This window comes from Pseudophryne corroboree, chromosome 5 (assembly GCF_028390025.1).
Source record: "Pseudophryne corroboree isolate aPseCor3 chromosome 5, aPseCor3.hap2, whole genome shotgun sequence".
Taxonomy (NCBI): domain Eukaryota; kingdom Metazoa; phylum Chordata; class Amphibia; order Anura; family Myobatrachidae; genus Pseudophryne; species Pseudophryne corroboree.
The window spans coordinates 279,966,925-279,990,920 of NC_086448.1; the positions used below are offsets into that span (position 1 = coordinate 279,966,925).

At 44.2% G+C, this 23,996-nt stretch overlaps 1 protein-coding gene across 1 annotated transcript in view; it reads left to right on the forward strand.

The window, feature by feature from the left end:
• ACP3 (acid phosphatase 3) overlaps positions 1 to 22,985 on the forward strand; it is a 238,985-nt gene extending 216,000 nt beyond the window's left edge. Inside the window, exons 10-11 of the mRNA XM_063922366.1 lie at positions 7,435 to 7,610; positions 20,679 to 22,985. Coding sequence (XP_063778436.1) covers positions 7,435 to 7,610; positions 20,679 to 20,797 — 295 coding nt within the window. The 3' untranslated portion in view covers positions 20,798 to 22,985. The remainder of the gene's footprint in view (positions 1 to 7,434; positions 7,611 to 20,678) is intronic.
• Positions 22,986 to 23,996: the final 1,011 nt, after the last annotated feature.

A 23,996-nucleotide genomic window follows, 5' to 3' on the forward strand; every position in this document is an offset into this window, starting at 1 on the left:
GAGTCTTGGCAGGTCTCCCCATCCAACCACAAAGGCCATCTTTGTCAACATATGAGATACTTTATGGACTTTCGACTGCTTGAACTGAATTGAACAAAAAGGGAACACTGGGCCTAATTCAGATGTGGTCGCAAAGCAGCTATTAGACCGTATTCAGATTCATTTGCAGTTCTGCAATTTTAGCACAACTGCTTGCGATCACATGCTGGGGGCCACCCAGCACAGGACAAGGATGCCCAGCATGCAAATGCCCGGAAGGCAGGCGCAGAGTGGGCATTTTTCTGTGTCGCAGCAACCACGTGTGATGTCATGTGGCCGCCTCGAACCCGCCCTCATTTCCGACACCATGCCCACCCAAAGTTGAGTCAATGCCTCCCACAACACTGCGTCGTCACCTCGGACCGCCCCGTGAACGCCTCTGTCTGTCAATCATTGCGATGCGCATGCATTTTTCAGTCGGCACTGCAAACTGAATAAGGCCCATTGTACTTAAGTCAGTTGATGTTTTCATACTGTACATTTGTCTGAGCCACAGTGCAGATGCGCAGCGATTGAAATGCGATGGTGGTCGCAATGAGGGATTAGTTGCAAAGTGAGAGACGCCATTTGGGTGTGGTAACAGAGAGTTCAGATGGCGTTTTCTGGGTGTGCATAAATTAGCAGTTACTTGCTACGGGAGAGCCCTCTGCATCCCAGGAGATGAGCTCAGCATGTGCATCTTCAGAGGAAGTCAGAATCTGCATGATGACCCAATATGTGACAATGGTACCAGTGTTTCTGCAGTTGTACACCGGCAGACAGATATGAAGAGACAGTAGTGTGCATCCATATGCTTAGGTGTGCTTATGTCCATCCATATTAGTATATAGTTGCAATTGCAAAAGATAGCAACAGCAACAGCAACCACATCTGAATTAGGCCCTTTAAGCGTAGCTTAACATGACAATCAGATGCAGCTATTGCCCATCTGCTGGCAACCATAAAGTAGAATTTACTATCAACATCTACTTCCAGCAGTCAAACTAGAGCACTACCAGGATCTGCATCCTGAGTGACTGTGACACAACGCGGATGGAGAGTGCGGAACAGCAGAGAGAGCAGGAGAGGACTGTCTTAAGTATCGGGTGATGGTCCTGGGAAAAAACATTCATTTGTGTTTTCTGTATCACCTATTCATATATTCAAAAGGATTATTCTTTTTTTTTTTTTCTAAATTAAATACTAGTATCTTTTTTTTAAAGCACTATATATGGGAGGGTGGGTTACAGAATGAGAACAGGAAAAAGGAGGGAGGGGGAACCATAGCAATCTATAGATATAAAAATGGACGTGTGTGTGTGTGTGTGTGTGTGTGTGTGTGTGTGTGTGTGTGTGTGTGTGTGTGTGTGCGCGTGTGTGCGCCTCTGCATAACTCTGGAATGCCAGGAGCAATTTACACCAAACTTGGTACACATATGACTTATAATCTGGAAAGCAATACTGTGGGGGTAAGACGCCCCTAGCACCCCTAGGGTGGGGGTGGATAGGGGGTGACATGTAAAAAGCCATAGTTTTCAGCATAATTCTGGAATGCCTGGAGCAATTTAGATAGAGGGTAGGGGAAGAGGCACCCATGGGTAGGGGCAGAGGCACCCACGTGTAAGGGCAGTGGCACACATGGGTAGGGGCAGAGGCACACATGGGTAAGGATAGAAGCACACATGGGTAGGGGCAGAGGCACACACAGGTAGGGGCAGGGGCACACACAGATAAGGATAGAGGCACACACGGGTAGCGGCAGAGGCACACATGGGTAGTGGCATAGGCATACGGGTAGGAGCAGAGGCACCTACGGGTAAGGGCAGATGCACATACGGGTAGGGGCAGAGGCACACACGGGTATGGGCAGAGGCATACTTTAGCTTCAAAGCTAAGCAAGGAGACCTAGGGCCCCTTGACAGAGTCAGCCTGCAAACCTGACATATTTAACATACAGCGGGAGGAGCTTGGCTTATCGTCCGAGCATTTGCAGCGCTGAGCAGGGCAGCATCAGAGGCGGGATGGGGCAGAGAAGGAGGCAGATTATTCTCCTCAGCACCAACATTTTGACAGATCAATCCGGAGAAGCCCAGAGGTGCGGCCTGACAAAGATTGGCATTATTCTTTACATTCTGTAGCAAAGCACGGGTATTCAGCTAGTATACAGTACAGAAGAAATGCAAAAGATTGGAACATAGAGCCTGATTCATTAAGGATTGCAAATGCAAAGCTGTTTGCAGCAGCTATGCATTTGCAATACTTAGCAATCCAAATGCAGGAGGAGGGATACCACCTCCTTCCTGCATTCGCAATGCGATCGCAAATCAGATGAACATCGCAACCATCGATCACGATGTTCATCTGCGTCGGCAGGCTGAGTAAGCTTCCGCTTGCTCAGCATTGCCATCACAGTGTGGCTTGCAGGGCCAAGGAAACTGAGTCTCGGGATGCAGTCCCTGGCCTCACCACTGCCGCAAATGCGCAGAACGGGTCCTGCGCGTGCGCAGGACTCAGTCAGTGGGGATCTGCAAAGAGGATTGCATATGCAATCCATAAAATTAAAAAGGCCCACAGTAATTTCTGCGAACAATTAGGCAAATAATCTAAAGCAGAGGCTAACAACGCTTATTGCCACTTTGATTTCTAGTAGCCTCAAAATGTGATGTTTAAGGCAGCTCTTTCATGTATTATATAGAATTATTGTGATATATTGATGGTGTAATGGTTAACAGTACTGCCATACAGCACTGAGGTCATTGGTTCCATTCCCACCACGGCACTAACTGTGTGTAGTTTGTATTTGTTTAAGTGAGTTTCCTCCCACAAACTAAAAATATACTGGTAGGTTAATTGGCTCCCCCAAAGAAATTACCCCAAGTGTGTGTGTGTACATGTACATGTGTTTAGGTAAGATTAGTTGGACCAAGTGGTTGTTATCTGCTATCAAATTATAAGTTATTCTTTAGTTTGTCACAATTTATTGACTATATTGAGTGGGGGAAATTCTTGCTGTTGCCAATTCACCACTATATGACATTTTCTGTTGTACACAGTAACTGAATAGCTCAGGTTGAGAATAGGATCAAAGATTGATGGGTTATTAAAAAGTTATTTGAGAGTAATCACTTACTATGTTCACAGTGATCCCAGAGCTGGCCTTGATCAATTTAGTTCCTCAGTCAAGATTTTAGCTGGTGCCTCTAAAAAATTGCCGCCAGTCCCACCCCCGTGCCTGCTGGCCACTCCCCTTGAATGATAGCTCCCACCCTAGGTATTTACTATATGGCTATGCCCAGGGATGGCATTCTGAGCAATTCCATATGATGAGTGAAAAACTTGGTGTAGGAAGCAATTTAACCCCCGTTGGCCTATGTTGGAGATTAATCCAGACAAGTGAGTATATAAAATTAAAACTAACTATGTCTGCCTCGAGTTCAGTCCAAATCCTGACTGCAATCAGAATACCACAACATGCACATAGTAGTATTTAGTCAAGTCTGGTACCCCTAATCCAACTTCTTTAGTTTACAGTGTCGGACTAGAACCGGGGGAATGCAGTGTAGGGGCCCATGCTTAGAGATGTGTCCAGTCATCATCGAGGCTTGGCTGACAATTATAGAGTGCATGGTCTGGTCCCCATGATAAATATATACAGTAAATACTGCTAGTCCATGCATGATAATGTACCAGATTAATAACAGAAATGCACTGTACAAAATACACCATAGTCCTGTGCAGTATAATGTAACATACTGTATGTCTATTATATCATTCAAGTGCACAGTCTGGAACCTAATCCCCAAAGAGTGGGAGAGCCCTCAGGTCATGGGGACAGCTGGGGGTTTCACCTGTACCCCTGTGGGCCAGTCTGACCCTGTCCATGGAGTATTTTCATACAAACTCTATGATATTTGAGTATTATTAGGGTACAGGCTGAGTTTGAAAAAAAGTAGAGAAATTTTAGCAATGAAGTCATCTTGAAAAAAGCAGGTGCACACTTCAAGCGCTAAGAATACTAATAATCTGAACAATTATAATAAACTCAATTCAACATGGAGTAATAATAAAATTTCTTAGTAAACGTTTATCCAAAAGAGTCACCAACATCCCTAATACTGACACATTATATAAATGTATCTAAGACTTACCTTTCATAGTGCCTTACTAATGCATAGACTGCTATGAAAGGACCATACACTTATTAAATCACCTAAGGGCAGGTGGGTGTGGTGCTTGTCCAGACAGAATAAGCAACCTTCAAGTGTATAATATTTACACAAATACAGAGAGAAAAAAATACCGGTACATCTCCAGACACCTTTTTCTATTTATACACAGTAGTGTGGGGTCAATATTAGGAGAAGGCACCAGTAGTTTAAAGAACAGTACAGTTAGTATACAGAACAAATTTCTATTCATATGGAGGTTTGCAGCTCACAAGAAAACCAACAATTTTATAAAATCGGAGGCTATTACATTCCGCCCTTATAAATTGAATTCACTAATGATGTAGTTCTGCCAATAATCTATATACAGAAATGTAAATTTAAGTAAAACAATTAAAATAATTACATCTATGGAATTAAAAAATTCTTAATAGGTACTGTTGTTATTGCTCTACCTCTCAGTCATTTGGACTTAAGTATACTGCTTTGTACTGTAGTCAGTATTGGATAACTGTAGTGTACAACAAGTGTACTGGCAGAGCAATGAGTAATATCTATTAACTTTTGACTGAAAATTAAGTTGTGTAACAATAAGGGGCAATTAGCCCTGAAAAGGGGTGTTTTGGTGCAGTGTCTAGGTGCTAAATCAGGATCCACAGACAGATTTTCTGTGGAAATAATGGAGCTTTACTGGCAGCATTCAACACAAATGAATAAAAAAATAACACCTAGGGGTAAATTTACTAAAGCTTCTAAAACAGAGAATTGGCGATGTTACCCATAGTAGCCAATCAGAGGCTGTCTATTATTTATCTATTGCCTTTTAGAAAATAATAGACAGCATCTGATTGGCACTAACTCATTTCTTCACCCCTGACTATCATTGGGCAGCTAGTCTACATGCAAATTCTCTCCCAAAAGTCTTAAACGTTGCTTCCTGCAGTCTAACACAAGCTCCAGCCTCACAGCTGCTCATACAGTCTCAGTCCTCATTCCTGCACGATAACACAGGTTCAGGCCTGACTTGGCTCACTGCCACTGCGCCACAGATAAGAATGTCAGAGTCTAAGGATCTCCCTGTCTCCCTGCAAGTGTGAATCCTGGCCACCTGGTCTGCTTGACTTTGACTGCAACCCCAGCTGGCATTTTTCTCAATAGGCAGCTTCTCCTAACCGCAGCAGTCTTACAGACTGACTTATACCCCTTTTCCACCTGTAGCACAGGTCGCAGCCGGGAGCCTGACACGGCTGCGACCCGTGCTACAGCCCCCTTCTACACTAGCTCCACCAACCCGGCGTATTGCCGGGTTGGCGATTCTGCTGCTGACGCGGCAGGGGCGGCGCTGGGAGATCACATGATCTCCCAGCGCCGCCCTTCCATACACTGTGAACGGGAGCCGTGTCGCATCGACACGGCTTCCGTTCACACTACACAGCTTACCGGGTTGAACACGTGTTCAACCCGGCAAGCTACCTGGGTAGGATTCCCGGATCGCTTGATCCGGGAATTTGCAGGGGAAGCCGTTTCCACTAGGAAAAAAAACACAGATAAAAGCGCGCCCCCGCGCATTTACCCGTGTTTTTAGAGCTATTGAAAAAGGGGTATTATTCTGTAGCCCCACCTGGACTGCCTGGCTGTTCTCCAGCGTCATCTGGACTCTGTGCGAAGGGCCGCCTCTAGGTGTGTATCCACACTCCTTTTCTTCTCTGTGTGGGTGGATCCCTCCTACCCCACACAGAATATGCTTCTCACCAGTGCCTCTGGCTATCTCTGGTGATATTACCACACTTGTTCCAAATAAAAATCCAACTGCGATTAAGCAAAAATAACCAAGAGAAAGATTATATTTATATTACTCCAAATCTTTCTGAGGACTTACTTTTTTGTTCTCAAAATAAAATCATTTAGAGGTTTGTATACAGTAGGATGCTAATTAGGAATACCGGCTCTCTGCTCCAGTATAAATGTTAATGTTTTGATAGAAAATTTTCTGTTGACATGGTAATGCAAAAATCTAGTATACAGTATACCATAGTTCAATTTATTTACAAGATATTTCTTAAATGCTAATAAGCAGATTCATTAAGGGTGAGCATAACCAGGGCAAATGAAATGCATGCACTGCCAGTTTTATCCGTTAACCCCTTAACTGGCAAATTCGTTTTCCAAAAGCCAATCAGGATTTTTATTTTATTTTATGATTGCATTAGGTCAAGACCATAACTCATGCTTAGCTACACTCCCAGAATGTCCAGAAAAGTCTAGCATTTCAGAAAGCTATCCAAGGATTTCAGACATACAGTAGTAGACCATTCGCCAACATCTGCTCTTTCCACATAGAAAAGGGCAGTCCATAGACTGAATGAGCAGGTTGCAGTGAATTGCAGCAGTGTGACCCTACCCCCTGCTCAGTGTCAGCCTATGGCATGAAGGGCCCTCCGGGGGACTGCATTGGTAGGTTTGTGGCCAGTCTCCAGAGGGGCCAGCTGCCACATTGGTTTGCTTTACCAATAGAGAGGGCCCCTTAATGAATATATTCTGTATAGTAAATACTGCTATTGTATGCATGATAATGTACCAAATTAATAACAGCAATGCACTGTGGAAAATACACCATAGTCCTGTGCAGTATAATGTAACATACAGTGTATAATACAGTATATAATTCAAGTGCACAGTCTGCAATTTGATCCCTAGAGGAGGTGGTGAGGCCCCCGGCAATGTTTTCCCCTGTAGCCCGGAGGGCCAGTCCAACCTTGCCCCTGCTGTACATACAGTGCCACAATGTGCTGTGGGGATTGCAGCTACGAGGATGCGATTTCAGCACCTGGCACCTGACCCCCTTCTTTTAGCATTTTCCAGGGAATCTGGGTAAAAAATTGGCAAGTCTGATACATATACATTATATATTAAAGATGCATATGCTAACATATAAATTCACATTGATATAATACATTGGGGCCAATTAAAATGTTTATTTTTTCGTGGCACCCAATGTAGCAATTAATTTGTTCTGCTGTTTCGGCACCCACCTGCCATCCAGGACACATTTTTACTCATAACCTCCTGAGGTTCGAGAAATATGTATGTAAACTGGGCACTTTGGGCGTCCAAACAGGAGTTTGGGCCGGATTTTTAAGCGCCCAAAACAATTGAATTTTCCCTCAATTGAATTACAATTGTATCTCTTAATTTACCATGACTTTATCAAATTTTTTAATGTTTTTTTTTTTTTTTTTTTCAAATCCAGCAACTACAGTATTGAAATGTACTACCGGAATGACTCGTCAGCAGACCCATACCTAAACATTTTGCCAGGATGCTCTTCATCATGTCCTTTGGCACAATTTACTGAGCTGACATCCTCGATCATTGTGCAAGACTGGGATAAAGAATGTGGAGCTAAAGTAGAGAATAAGAGCGAAGGTATGATCACAACTCTAACTCTACACATGGAAGAACCTCATAGATCAGTGAAAGCCCATTACAGAGAGTAGACCAGCCTTCTGCATCCACCCACTTCCCCTGTGAAGTATGCAAGGGTTGTGATGATACTACTTGATGTGAAATGCACCATTATGGTCCTGCCTCCTGCAAATCTTGGATTTTTAGTAGTACTTTTTGCAATGGGTGTAATGAAGTGAGTATAATGGGGCCATGATGTGAATTGAGGCACTGTGGTCCCGACTCACGAAGGGGTCCACTTATCAAGGTGTTTTAGTCAATCCACTCCTAACTGTCATGTGTTTAAAAAATGGCAATTAGCAGCTGATTGGCTGGAGCACCATTTATCATAGCCAACAAGTTTTAAATAGCTAATAGCCCTTTTACATCTCCAATACCGGATCCCACTCGGGAATTGGAAACGAGTCCTTCCCGGGTGGGATCCTGCATTGGAGCCTCAGCGCTGGCTTCCTGGCCCGGCAATATGCCAGCCCGGTTGCCATAGGGGCGGGGGTGGAGGTGGCGCTGGGAGATGAGCTCATCTCCGCACCGCCTCTCCCTATGTAGTAAACGGGTCCCAGGTCGCATCGACCCGAGAACCCGTTTACACTGCCACTGACCTGGTATTCAACCCGGGATTAACCCTCCTTATTACCCGAGTTGAATTACCGGGATTTCTGCAAGGCCCCTTTCACATGGCACACTGACCCGTGTCGACCTGGCTATATGCCGGGTTGATACCGGGTTATTTTTGCGATGTGAAAGGGGTATAAAACTCATTGATAAATTAATCCCAAATTTTGGCATTTTACAGCAGAGCAGTGGTGACGCAATTTACAGTACCACATCTCTGCAGTTGTTCCAGATGCCTTCCCCTGTTTCTCCTCATAGAAAGTCTTTATAAAATCAGAAATGTTTCATTCCAGCCTATAACTGACATGAAGGAGAGGCATCAAATGGTGTGATGTACATGGTCACATCACAGAGATTAACATCTCCCTCCTCAGAAACACAGGGTTTGACAGAGGAAAGATGTAATAAGAATGAATTTCACAGACAGGCAGAATCTTTACTTTGCTCTTTTAGGGAATAGAATGTTTCACGTTATTGGGTCTTTGTAAACCCAGATCAGGTTTGCATATTATAGGGTGCATTGGAAGCTAGGAGGCCTGATAAGGCTTGAGGTGACTGAGTAACAGAGGGTATGCAGTGTATAGTGTACAGAACGGAAACTGGTACTTGCTAATGAAGTGCACAACGAAGAATGATTACTGATACTTGCTGGTTGAAGTAAACAGTGTATAAGTGTAGAATGCATACTGGTACTTGCAGACTGAAGTGCACTTTGTAGATGGATTCTAGTACTTCCAGACTGAAGTGAATTGTGTAGATTGGATACTAGCACTTGCAGACTGAAGTTCGCTGCGTAGACTTGATACTGGTGCCTACACTGTGTAGAATAGATAATTGTACTTGCTGGAATTAGTAGACAGAAACCCAACTAGTAACCGCAACACACCAAGGAAAAGGTTGTCAGGAGCCTATAGCAGGTCACACAAGTAAAGTTGTTCTGGCACTGGTTTTCTCCCCAGAGCAGCCATAAATAGGGTGTCTAATCCTTAGATAGGCTCCTTGGGCCAGTTGATCCCAGAGCAGCTTCTGCTTGGTGATTAGTCAGCTGATAGGAATCAGCTCCACCATACTTCTCCGATATGAGAGATGATTTTAGAGCTATAACAACCAACAAGCTGATTGGCAGATACAAGATTTAGGGATGTTTTTGCCAGCCTCGGGAGTCCCTAAGGCCAGGAAGTGCAAAAACAACAACTGTACAACAACACTATACTGTAAACAGGGGGGGGATTGGGATGGAAAATCAGCCCGGGAAATTTATGAAAGCAGCCCTAATGGGAGTGCGGTCGGATGAGGGGGTGGGGTCTGATGAGGGGGGGGGGGGGGGGGCAGAATCCTTTCTCTGTGCGTTTTCACTCAGCAGCGATCGGGTATGAACTGCGCATGCGTATAATACACCACAATGCACAGGCGCGAGGTCCCCCCAGAGACGGAGAGTGCAGGACAGCAACGGGATGGCCGATGAAAGTGATCGCACCAGCGATCGCAAGAAGATTGACAGGAAGAGGCCGTTTGTGGGTGTCAACTGACCGTTTCCTAGGAGTGTCCAGAGAAATGCAGGCGTGTCCAGCCGTTTGAAGGGAGGGTTCCTGACATCAGTTCCGGGCCGGATCATCCCACTGGAAGAGTAAGTCCTGAGCTGTGCAGAGACTGCACAAACTTTTGTTTGTGCAGCTCTTTGCACATGCATTCGCACCCCTGCACAGCGATTACCCCCTTCCCCTGTAGGCGGTGACTACCTGGTCGCAGCAGTGCAAAAAACGCCTGCTTGGGACCAGGTCTGAATTAGGCCCTATATGTGTACACAGTACCCAGACTGGCATTACAGACTTAAAAGGGGGCTGACTCCATTTTAAGCACAAAATTACCTCAGCCAATATAAAAAAGAGCGGAAACACCACGCCATTGAAGGGGTAAAGCTTCACTATGAGCGGATCTATCAGCTCACCAGTGCCATTTTCCCTCTGCAGTGGACACAGATGCTGACTGACAGGGACGCGTAGCTCCTCCGGAGAAACTTCCGGTTACCTCAGCGGTACCAGGGGGTCATAGCAGAGGTGGGAGTGATTATTAGTGTACTGAGTCTCTAATCTAGGTAATTAGTCTGCGACCCGGCTAAGCTTGACATTAGCGGTAAGGGTGCCGTGTGCTGGCTCAATACTATCTCTGTGTCTCCCTGGAAGAGCACTTTGTGGGTTAATTGTGCATTTAACGTGTGTGTGTGTGTGTGTGTGTGTGTGTGTGTGTGTGTGTGTGTGTGTGTGTGTGTGTGTGTGTGTGTGTGTGTGTGTGTGTGTGCTGTCACTGTCACAGTATATCAGACAAAGAGTGTGTTTCATGTAAGGCACAGTGTTCCTCTTCTCCCGGAGGTTCACTACTGTGTACTCAGTGTAGTGTACCTTCCCAGGCCAGCGGGGCAGAGCCAGCTTGGCTGGACTCCATTAATTGAATGATTTCCAATATTTCTACTAAATTGTCCCGCAATGAGAAAGAGATGCACTACTTAAGACAATTGATAACTGAGTTTATGAAAAGAGACTCAGTACCTAAACCAGCATCTCAGTCCCCTGCCATTTGTCCACAAAAACGTACTTTGGCCCATATCCTGCAGTCTGACTCTGATGATGAAGGGTCAAACATGGAGGAGGTGGACTCAGATGTGGGGGAGGCTACTCTGTCACAGGGAATAGAGGCTCTCATTGAGGCTATCAGAGAAGTTCTGCGTATCCCTGATAAGGTGACAGAGGAGAGTGAGGAATCTTATTTTAATATAAAAAAGAAATCCTCAGCCACTTTTCCTATGTCAGAGGAACTAACTACCCTGTTTGAAGAACCGTAGGTTAATTCTGATAGGAAATTTCAAATCCCTAAAAGTTTGCTATCATCTTTTCCTTTTCCTACTGAGAATAGGAAAAAATGGGAAAATCCACCGATACTGGATGCATCAGTATCCAGGCTGTCACGAAAAATTGTATTTCCTGTACCGGGTGCAGCCTCCCTAAAAGACACAGCTGATCGTAGAATTGAGACTACACTCAAATCCTTGTATACATCTGTTGAGGTAGCCCAGAGACCCACTATAGCATGTGGGTGGATTACTAAGGCCATCGCCAAATAGTCGGGTAACCTAATTGAGGGGATAGATACCTTGCCTCATGGGGAGATTATTTTACTCCTGCAACTTATACAGGACTTGCTTAATGCACGCATCACTGCTATGGCAGTGTCACCACACAGAGGTTTATGGCTACGCCAGTAGACTGCTGACGTGGACTCCAGGAAAGACGTGAAAGGCCTACCCTTCACAGGAGAGGCCTTATTTGGAGATGAACTAGACAAATGGATCTCCAAAGCTACTGCAGGTAAGTCCACATATCTTCCTTCTGCAGCTGCCCCAGCCAGGAAGACCTACTCAGGACCTAATCTACAGTCCTTTCGGACTGCCAAGTTTAAGGGCAAAACCAGAGGTTCTTCTACAGCCACCAGAAGCGCTAAATCCAGCAACTGCTGGTTCTCAGGAACAGAGCTCAAGCTCTGCTTCCTCAAAGCATTCAGCATGATGGTGGACCGCGATGCCTGGAAGACTGGCAGGTGGGAGCCCGACTAAAATTTTTCAGTCACATCTGGACAGGTTCGTGTCATAGATTTTATTTCCCAGGGCTACAGACTGGAGTTTCAGGAGCTCCCACCTCACAGATTCTTCAAATCAGGCTTACCAGTTTCACAAGAGGCAAGTATAACCTTACAGGACGTCATTCAAAAACTGGTACAGACTCAGGTCATTGTTCCAGTTCCACCTCATCTGCAAAACAAGGGGTATTATTCCAACTTGTTTGTAGTACCGAACCCAGATGGTTCGGTAAGACCGATTTTGAACCTCAATTCGTTGAACCCGTGCTTACCAGTGTTCAAATTCAAGATGAAGTATCTGAGAGCGGTGATCTCAGGTCTGGGGGAGAGGGAATTCCTAGTGTCTCTGGATATCAAGGATGCATACCTTCACATTCCGTTCTGGCCGCCTAATCAGGCTTATCTACGATTTGCACTGCAGGACTGTCACTACCAGTTCCAGGCCCTGCCATTTGTCTCTCCATGGCACAGAGGGTGTTTGCCAAAGTGATGGCAGAGATGATGTTTCTACTCCGCAAACAGGGAGTGAACATAATTCCGTATCTGGATGATCTTCTGATAAATGCACTGTCCAGGGAGCGGTTGTTGGACAGCATTGGCCTCTCAACCAGACTACTCCTGGATCACGGGTGGATTCTGAACTTACCAAAATCTCACCTGGAACCGATGCAGAGGCTTCCTTTCCTGGGAATGATACTGGACACAGAGTCTCAGAGAGTGTTCCTTCCCTTGGAGAAGGCTATGGTAATCCAGTCGATGGCTCGGGCTGTCGTGAAGCCAACCCGGATCTCGGTGCATCTGTGCATTCACCTTCTGGGGAAAATGGTGGCCTCTTACGAGGCGCTTTAGTACGGAAGGTTTCATGTGAGGCCCTTCCAGCTGATTCTGTTGGACAATTGGTCCGGATCGCATCTTCACATGCACCAGAGGATCTGTCTGTCACCAAGAGCCAGGATCTCCTTTCTGTGGTGGCTACAGACTTCTCACATCATCGAGGGTCAGAGGTTCGGGATTCAGAATTGGATTCTGCTAACCACAGACGCAAGCCTCAGAGGTTGGGGACCAGTAACCCAGGGGGTGCAGTTTCAAGGAAGATGGTCAAGTCGTGAAGTTGTCCTTCCAATAAACATCTTGGAACTCAGGGCAATCTACAACGCTCTTCTGCAGGCAACATCTCTATTTCGGAATCAGGCCATTCAAGTCCAGTTGGACAATGTAATGGCGGTAACGTACATAAACCGACAGGGTGGAACGAAAAGCAGAGCATTAATATCAGTGGTGTCAAGAATTCTCCTCTGGGTGGAAAAATACGCCGCTGCGTTGCTGCCAATCTTCATTCTGGGAGTAGACAACTGGGAAGCAGATGTCCTCAGCAGACATGACCTGCACCCGGGGGAGTGGGGCCTCCACCCAGAGGTGTTCCGGTGGTTGGCACGTCGATGGGGATATCCACAGATCGACATGATGGCTTCTTGACTCAACAAAAAGCTCAAGCAGTATTGTTCCAGGTTGAGAGACTCACAAGCAGTGGTGGTAGACGCTCTGACAACTCCGTGGGTCTACCAGCTGGTGTACTTGTTTCCTCCACTTCCTCGGATACCAAGAATTCTAAAGAGAATAAAAAGGGAAAAGGTTCAAGCAATCCTCATTGCTCCGGACTGACTTTGAAGGGCCTGGTACGCTGATCTTCTCGAGATGCTGATCGAAGATCCGTGGCCTCTACCTCTTCGCGAGGATCTTCTGCAACAGGGCCCTACGTCTATTAAGCCTACCGTGGCTACGTTTAACGGCATGGAAGTAGAACGGCTGATTCTAGCCAGGAGAGGGATTCCTGACAGAGTCATCCCGACTATGACCCAAGCCAGAAAGAGGGTAACAACTAAACATTACTACCGTATATGGAAGAAATATGTCTCTTGGTGTGAGAGCAGACAATATTCTGCAGTGGAATTTCATCTGGGACGTCTCCTGCTTTTTCTGCAGTCGGGAGTGGATGTGGGCCTACGCCTAGGTTCCATTAAAGTCCAGATTTCGGCCTTGTCTATTTGCTTTCAGAAAGAATTGGCTTCTCTACCTGAGGTACAGACGTTCTTGAAAGGTGTTCTGCACATCCAGCTTCCCTTTGTGCCTCCCATGGCACCTTGGGATCTCAATTTGGTACTGCAGTTCCTCCAATCGGACTGGTTTGAACCTTTACAGGAGGTTGACATAAAGTACCTTACATGGAAGACGATCACACTGTTGGCCTTGGCTTCAGCAAGATGTGTATCGGAGCTAGGGATGTTGACTCAGAAGAGAAAATAGGATTTTAATTACCTACTGGTAATCCTTTTCTCGTAGTAGGGGATACTGGGCACCCACCCAGTGCTTCGTTCATCCTGCACTGTTACTTAATTAAGTATTCTGGTTGGTGCAGCTGTTACTGTTCCTGGTTTCAGGTTTGGTTAGCATGGCTTTCCTCTTGTTCTGTGTGTGCTGGTTCGTAATCTCACCACTTTCCTTATCTATCCTTCTCTCAAAGTATGTCCGTCTCCTTGGGCACAGTTTCCTAGACTGGTAGGAACTGGTAGGAGGGACATAGAGGGAGGAGCCGGCGCACACTATCAAATTCTTAAAGTGCCCAAGGCTCCTAGTGGACCCATCTATACCCCATGGTACTAAATGGATTCTCAGTATCCCCTACGGACTACGAGGAAAGGATTTACTGGTAGGTGATTAAAATCCTATTATTTATGTATATATATATTACTCTATTAGACTGGTATGTAATGGGAGCTGATAGTGCCACCAGGAAATTTTCGCACCACATCGGACATTACAAATGTGAGTCTATTTCCTGGAACTTGGCCAATGTCATGGAGTGTGTCTATTTCCTGAGTTCTGTGTATTGGATCCAAGTTGTCGCGACATTTAGGCTATAAAACGTCCAATATTTTCGGACCTACCGGAATGCATCTTTTAGTATAGGAGGACCACAGTGTCATAGAAAGTCACCCATTGGCCCCCAAAAGTCACATGATTAAAGTAACACACACCCTAAATAAAGTCTAGTCCTCCAGGACGCACAAGCAGTTTATGCTGATTTAAATGATATGTGGCATGGCTATAATCTGTGTGTAATTGCAACTGTATCAGCATGCCAAATTATTTTACAGTGTTTGACTAGAACACACTGTAGCATAACATTTTGTATGCAGATACAGTTGCTATTACACACAGAATATAGGCATGCAGCATATTATTTTAAACAGCAGGAGCTGCTTGTGCATCCTATTCGCATTGCTTCTTTTAGAAGCAAAACAATGCGAACAGAACATTATAGATTGTAAGCTTGTGAGCATTTCTTTCCTACCCCTATGACTGTTTGTTATTACCCTGTTTAGTTTTATCACTGTTGTTTCCAATTGTAAAGTGCAACAGAATTTTCTGCACTATATAAGAAACTGTTAATAAGTAAAGAAATTATTACATTGGCCGAGTTATATACTTAACATGGGCAAAACATCTGTATACGACTTTTTATCGGCTTGTCTTTACAACCGAAAGCATCCGGAAAATCCAATTTTTGGCTGATAATATATTAGCCAACTTTGCAAAGTGCCTGATATTTAGGGCTATAGCTGCAAACAACAGACATTTTGTCATTGTCTGCTCCCTTTACATCCTGGTCATAATCTTTTACTTTCCAGGATTTCCTTTTTTATCTTTGTCTGTCTCTTATTTCTTGCCCAGAGTCTGGGGCATTCAAGGCTCTTAATTCCATTCATTTATTCTATTATCTTCTTATGATAGAGCTGGACTGTATTTACAGTTATTAATTTTTCATATATAGTACTTTGCAAAAGTTTTAGGCGGTGTGGAAAAAAATGCTGCAGTAAAAATGCTTTCAAACCTAGAGGCGTTAATAGTTTATTTTTATCAACTAACAACATGCAAAGTGAATGAACAGAAGACAGAGCTAAATCAAATCAATATTTGGTGTGACCTCCCTTTGCTTTCAAAACAGCATCAATTCTTGTAGGTACACTTGCAATAACAACCTGCAGGGAGGTTGTTCCAAAGAACTCTGCAGGGAGGTTGTTCCAAACATCTTGGAGAACTAACCACATATTTTCAGTGGATGAAGGCTTGCTCAAATCCTTCTGTCTCTTCATGTAATCCCAGACAGACTTGATGATATTTATATCAGGGTGCTTTGGGGGCCATATCATCACTTCCAGAACTCCTTGTTCTTCTTTACGCTGAAGATAGTTATTTGTGACATTGGCTGTATGTTTGAGGTTGTTGTCCTGCTGCAGAATAAATTTGGAACCAATCAGACGCTCCCTGATGGTTTTGCATGATGGATAAGTACATGTCTGATTCCACGTATCAATATTGTGAGATATATTTGATACATGTAATAATATATATTTTAAGATTATTATATGTAATTATATAATGCTAATACTTTGAGGCATTTTAAATTCAATGTATTTGGTTAATTTTAATAAAAAACTTGAGAATTATATTGTGGTACCGTATACTTACACAGACAAAACCATCATAAAATTGTGCGGAAAAGCACGTCAGTAGATTAAATATTGATGGTGACGATTACAAATCCACTTTTTTATGCCTACACTTTTCTTTAAGCTTAAGATCAAAAAGTAGCAGAACAGAAAGAAGTCAGCGGGAAACTGAGTAGCAGCAGCCAGGGGCGGATTGGGATGGAAAACCAGCCCAGGAAATGGAAGCAGCCCTAATAGGGACAGGTCCGATGAGCGGGTGGGGTCTGCTGAGGGTGCAGGATCCCTGCTCATAGGGCCTGATTAGACGCAATTTCGTCCTTTCTTGCGTCTTTTGCTGCAGTTGTGTCTGAGACCAGGGGTAGATTGGGAACTAAAAGTGTCCCTGTAAAATACTGTAGAAGTAGCCCAACATGGGCAGCACAAGAGGTAAACATACCGTGTAGCCATGGCAGCATCACTGGATGGCAGAGTTGCTATACTGCAGAGATGGAATAACAGAATAAATGGGGACAATGCAGTGTAATGAGTGTGGTGGGCTACCTGTCAATTCAGCTGTGGAACAACATGACAACACACAAAACAGGTCCCACAGACTCGTCATCCTACCAGGAATCTTCCTGGTGAGCCCTTTGGCCAATCCGCCCCTGGCAACAGTCCTTATTACACCATAGTTTACAATCCACACTACTTGGACACTATTAATAATCAGGGTTGATTGCTAAATCAAGATTGTTGGATCGTCCAGAAATGCTTTCTAAGTACACGATTTAGAGCAGTTGTAGTCGAGCTAATTAAAGTATATCAAAAGCAGTACAGCTCTAACACCCTGCATTACATGTTAAATTGGAGCTGTAGAATTTCATACCCAACTTTTCTATTACTGATTAAGCTTTGAATTAAGCATTGGAATACATTACCATATGCTGTTTTCACTATATTAAACAAAGTGGGAATTGCTTATGCCTGCTGCACTTTACAAATTCTGTTATGTTTAGTGGCATCATTATGTCTTATCTACCAGGAGTTGTTGTCAGCCAGGAGAGAGCGGCTTTATTCTCATGATTACTGTATCCATTTTTGTAATTTGCGTTTTACATTTGAGAACACCAGGATCTAAGATTTGAATTAAAGAGGGAAGTTCTAGAATATCATACATGCATTATTCATTTGATGATGGTGTGTGTTCCTCCACAGTTTGAGTCTCATACAGAGGGGTATATTCAATTGAAGTCGAAAACTGCCGTCTGTCGAAAAGACGGCAGTTTTCGACTTTTTTTGGGTCGAATCCTGATTCGACATATTCAATATTTTGCAAAAATTTTCGACAAGTCGATAAATTCGACTTGTCGAAAAGCATGTGGATCGGCGGAATAGCTGCCGATCCACGTGTTAATGTCGAAAACGGGGACAAATCCGACAGGTTTTGGCCCCCTTTTCGACCATCTCAGTCCGACATCAAAATTGTGTTGGAATGAGATGGACCCAGAGGAGGCGAGGGGGGGGGGGGGGAGCCGCAGGGAGACGGGGAGGGGAGCCGGCGGGCATACAGGGAGATCAGCGCTACAGTAGCGCTGCAGCTGGATGTCACTCACCCTCCCGACCTCATGGCAGCTTCCACCCGGCTCCAGCACGCTGCTGGAACCGGGTGGAAGCTGCCGTGAGGTTGGGCGGATGAGTGACATCCTGTTGCAGCGCTGATCTCCTCTGGCTGCCGCTGGCTGTCCCCCCGCAGCTCGCCCCCCCCCCTCTCCTCCTCTGGGTCCCATCTAAATTCGACTTGAAAAAGTCGAATTTTAGATGGGATTGAATAGGGGTTGTCGGATCCATTCCGACAAATACATGTCGGAATGGATCCGACTTTAATTGAATATACCCCATAGTGGCTATTTCAGTGTACAATGCTAATTTCTATTTCACATTGTATTTTCTTACATGCTGCCAATCATTCTTGTGTTTACTACTGTTTAACTTAGGTTGTTTAGTAAATATCCTATTATATTCTATCCAAACCATTTAAATTATATGTTTTATGTATTTAGGAATTTTTTTTTCCTGATCTATGATTCTTGTCCTTCTACTGTATGATGCTAATGGTTATTAGTTGATCCTAAAGATACAGTACAATATATGTCCTCATTCGGTCTACAGTAAATGTGATATGACTTGTGTATAGGACATATTTGAATTTTGTTCCACATATGTTTCAATTCATTTACAGTGCATCCGGAAAGTATTCACAGCGCTTCACTGTTTCCACATTTTTATGTTACAGCCTTATTCCAAAATGGATTAAATTCATTTTTTTCCTCAAAATTCTACACACAATACCCCATAATGACAACATAAAAAAAAGTTTTTTTGAGATGTTTGCAAATTTATTAAAAATAAAAAACTAAGAAATCACATGTACATAAGTATTCACAGCCTTTGCTCTATACTTTGTTGATGCACCTTTGGCAGCAATTACAGCCTCAAGTCTTTTTGAATATGATGCCACAAGCTTGGCACACCTACTGTATCTTTGGGCAGTTTCTCTCATTCCTCTTTGCAGCACCTCTCAAGCTCCATCAGGTTGGATGGGAAGCGTCGGTGCACAGCCATTTTCAGATTACTCCAGAGATGTACAACCAGATTCAAGTCTGGACTCTGGCTGGGCCTGTCAAGGACATTCACAGAGTTGTCCTGAAGCCACTCCTTTGATATCTTGGTTGTGCACTTTGGGTCATTGTCCTACTGAAAGATGAATCGTCGCCCCAGTCTGAGGTCGAGCGTTCTGGAGCAGGTTTTCATCCATGATGTCTCTGTACATTGCTGCATTCATCTTTCCCTCTACCCTGACTAGTCTCCCAGTTCCTGCCGCTGAAAAACATCCCTACAGCATGATGCTGCCACCACCATGCTTCACTGTAGAGATGGTATTGGCCTGGTGATGAGCAGTGCCTAGTTTCCTCCAAACATGACACCTGGCATTCACACCAAAGAGTTCAAGCATAGTGTCACCAGACCAGAGAATTTTGTTTCTCATGGTCTGAGAGTCCTTCAGGCGCATTTTGGCAAGCTCCAGGCGGGCTGCCATGTGCTTTTTACTAAGGAGTGGCTTCCGTCTGGCCACTCTACCATACAGGCCTGATTGGTGGATTGCTGTAGAGATGGTTGTCCTTCTAGAAGGTTTTCCTCTCTCCACAGAGGAATGCTGTAGCTCTGACAGAGTGACCATCGGGTTCTTGGTCACCTCCATGACTAGGGCCCTTCTTCCCCAATCGCTCAGTTTAGACGGCCAGCCAGCTCTAGGAAGAGTCCTGGTGGTTCTGAACTTCTTCCATTTACGGAAGATGGAGGCCGCTGTGCTTATTGGGACCTTCAAAGCAGCAGATATTTTTCTGTACCCTTCCCCAGAATTGTGCCTCGAGAGAATCCTGTCTCAGAGGTCTACAGACAATTCCTTTGACTTCATGCTTGGTTTGTGCTCAGACATTGCACTGTCAAGTATGGGATCTTATATAAACAAGTGCGTGCCTTTCCAAATCATGTCCAATCAACTGAATTTACCACAGGTGGACTCCAATTAAGCTGTAGGAACATCTCAAGGATGATCAGTGGAAACAGGATGCACTTGAGCTCAGTTTTGAGCTTCACGGCAAAGGCTGTGAATACTTATGTACATGTGATTTCTTAGTTTTTTATTTTTTAATAAATTTGCAAAAATCTCAAAAACACTTTTTTAACGTTGTCATTATGGGGTATTGGGTGTAGAATTTTGAGGGGAACAATGTATTTGTTCATTAATTGTAAATGTGAAAAAAGTGAAGCGCTGTGAATGCTTTCTGGATGCACTGTAGTATTACTGTATTGCTTATAGAATAGAATGTATATTTTTAATTATTTCCTCATACTGTATGTACCCTAACTGCGTTTAATTTGTGATTCAATAAATTTGTAAAAGCCCTCCTTCCTTTTTTCTAAATGGTTACGTAATGAACTAATCCAGGTTGCGACCTACAGCTGCTGTAGTTCACTCACCTCCCATTGCTATATGAGATCACATGGGGCTACTTACAGATTTTATTGATTTATACAAAATACAATACTTCAATGTGAGTAGATTATTAATTCCCAGTGTTTTGCAAATAATAGTTTGCCGTTATTATTATTATTATTATTATTATTATTATTATTGTTGTTGTTGTTGTTAATAATAATAATAATTATACATCACTGATTTCACAAAAAAAGTGTAATTTTGCTTATCAAAATGAACTTATTCTTTCTTTTCTAGGTGCTGTTATTGGACTGTCTGTTGCTGTGTTTATCCTAAGTGTTGTGATTATTGGTCTTTTGATTATATTTTATTACTTCAGAAAACGTCTGGGCATTTCCAGCTACCAGACTGTGTAATGAGAGACTATACATAATTACAATTATAATAAAATGTTATTTGGGTAAGTCAAGGCTAATTGAAATATGGGACTTTAGTAAATGCCTACTATGTATTTTAAAACAACACAACACGTTTATTTCTGCATAAGAAAAGGTATAGGGGGAATTCAGTTAGACACAGAGTTTAGCCTTTTCCTGCGCAGTAAACCAAGGGTCAACCCACAGAATCCCGTACGTTAAACCCCCGATGGTGCCTTTTTCTCTCAGACTTTTCCTCACAGCTCTTGAGGCTGCAAGGAATAGTCCATCCTCGGCGTGGGTAATCCCCACTAAATGAATCACCCTTGTGCGGTAATCCACGTAGCTGATTGAATTCCCAAATAATTGATGACTTCGTAGAACATTGAATATATAAACTTGCATAAATTTCCTGCATTTACTAGAACCAGTATTATGGTATGCATGGTTAATGCCTCACAGTCATCCAGGTCCCAAACAACTCTTCATCTTATTCAGTATAGGGTTATTCCATGTCAGTTCACCCAGGCTATGACACCTACTGACTCCGATTTTCATGAAACTTTGTACACTTGATACTACTATATAGCTACAACCCCATCTTTTCTAGACTTCACAGTTTTTCAGCTATTGGGAGACAAAGTTTCGAAAAAATTCCTCGGAATTTACACTCCTGATGCTACAGTTTTATGTGAGGTGTATGTGAGGAAAAAAATCTCAGTCCTCAATCCACATACAGAGGTGTCCTTATAAAGTTTGCGCGGGTTATAAGCAGCGGCATAACATACTGGTGCGGGCACGTGTGTACAAACCAACAGTAAGCACACAGACACTGCGGGTAGGGGAAGCGAAGCTCCTGCTACCCGCACCTAGAAGGGGGAGCAAGCAGCACTGCTCCGCTATGCTCCCACTACTGCTGGGTCCGTCGGAGTGAGTGGGAGCATGCATATGCAAGTGCCCGCTGGTTATTGTACTGCGGGCGCTACGCTGTGCCAGGCAGGGCAGTAGAGAGTCTGGCTGGGCCCTGGTACTTTTCAAAGGATGTTGCCTAATCACAGGAGTTACAACCATGTACCCTTAGAAAAAAATACAGTAAAAAAATATTTTAAGCGCCTCCCTGGCCACACTGCAGCCAAGCACAAAGAAGCGTGTGCTGGGCTGAGGAGAAGATCAGCTGCTGCTGCCAGGTAGGGGGGATGGGACCACGGCCCCACTGGGCCCCTCCATCAGACCTGGCCTGGGTAATTAGTACCCTCCCCACCTCTGCAATGCATCAAAATAAGCTGCATAAAGCAGCAAAGATGCAAGCAGACACATCTGTATCACTTTTAAATTCTGACCATCAAAATATCACTCTTGCCTGACTCTGAGAGTCATTACACATTCCTTTACTTCATACTTACTTTATTTTTTGTACCAAAAAAATAATTAGGTTCAATAAGCATTATCTACCTAAGGCAGATAAGTTATCATGTCCCTTTTTGTTTAAATTAAACCATAAAGTATATTTTAAAAGGCTATGAAAGAAAAATAATGGGATTTTGATTGCCTGTCTGTGTATTTTAATGTTTAATCATAATTGTCTCTTAAAAACAGTAGTTGTGGCACTCAGAACGCCTACATTAGTCGTGCCACACAGACCGCCCACAGTAGTCGTGCCACACAGATCGCCCACAGTAGTAGTGCAACACTTAATGCACCTTACACTTATGTCCACAGGAGGAGGGGAGAGAGGGGGGAGTGCGGTATTTACCACTAACAGGTCAGCGGGACAGTGCTGCCGATGCCGCTGCCAAAGTGCAGCTGGGACAAGATAGGAGGGAAGGAGCCGGAGGGCCCGAGCCGGAGACCTGCACTGGAGCTGCGCTTCACGCTGCTTGCATCTGTCAGACACAGTGGCAGCCAGCAGCAACAGCAGAGCGGGGTGAGTGTCTCTTCTGCCGGGGGTGGTCTTCAGTATGCTGTCTGTCGGGATCCCGGCGCATAGTATACCAGCGCTGGAATACCGACAGATTTTCTCCCTCATGGGGGTCCACGACCCCCCTGGAAGGAGAACAAATAGCTTGGCACGCGTAGCGCGCCACACTGCCCGCAACGTTGCGAGCGCAGCGAGCCCACAAGGGGCTCATTTGCGCTTCCCACGCTGTTGGTATGCCGGCAGTCGGGCTCCCGGCGCCGGTATGCTGGTCGCCGGGAGCCCGACTGCCGGCATACCATACTACACCCCTGCCCGGCACCTCCCTGCTTGACAGCATCTACTGAGCAGGTAGTGCCTGCTGTGCATAGGGGAGTATTCAGTTTGCTGCAATAACCCATTTTCACATATAAAACTGCGATTTTACGACAAATCGCGAAAAACCCCTATTCAGTTAGCCACAATAATTTATCAGCAATAACTTTACCGCAAATTTTACTTCACTTAATCCAGTAGGTGTAAAGTTGGGGAAAATCCCTATTTAAAGTAAAAATGTCAGGATTTGGTTCACAGAACCCCTGGGACACAACACCTCCCCCCCCCCCCTCCCCCTACACATGGTGCGATTCTGCCTAAAGGCCGATTTTGACTTTGCGTTTTCCCTTGAACTCACCGAATCCAAGAACCACCGATATTGACTATACACACAGTGCAATTTTGGCTATGTACAATTTTGACTATATACAATGTTGACTATACTAGAAACTAGATTGTACACTTTCTAGTCAAAATTGGCCTGCCTTCTTGCAATGTTAACCCAGTGGGACCGCGCATTGGCTTTGCAAGGTGTATACACACGGTGCGATATGCACTATATTTTCTACCGATATGGACTATAGTCCATATCGGTAGTTTTATCGCACCGTGTGTATGTGGCTTTATGCTAGAAAGTTTGCATGAGTCCTTAAATCCAGGTTAATGGGCCCGGTCAGTAATCTCTGTCGGGGAGGTCCAGACACGTGGCTTTAACCTATCTCCAAGGTCCTGTGAATTAGAAATACAGTGGATGCCATATTTTAAATTTTGCACTTCTCAAAGAAATCCCTTGTTAATCTCATACTATTTTTGGACTATTTCAAGATGCTCTGTCAGTATTTATTTAATGTAAACCCTGAGATAAGGCCTACCTCTGGAAACAATGCCTACTGATCACCACTTGAGTTTCACACTAAAATAAAATGTAATTGCAAAATCAACACATTCAAAGTCCCAGAAATTCCACAA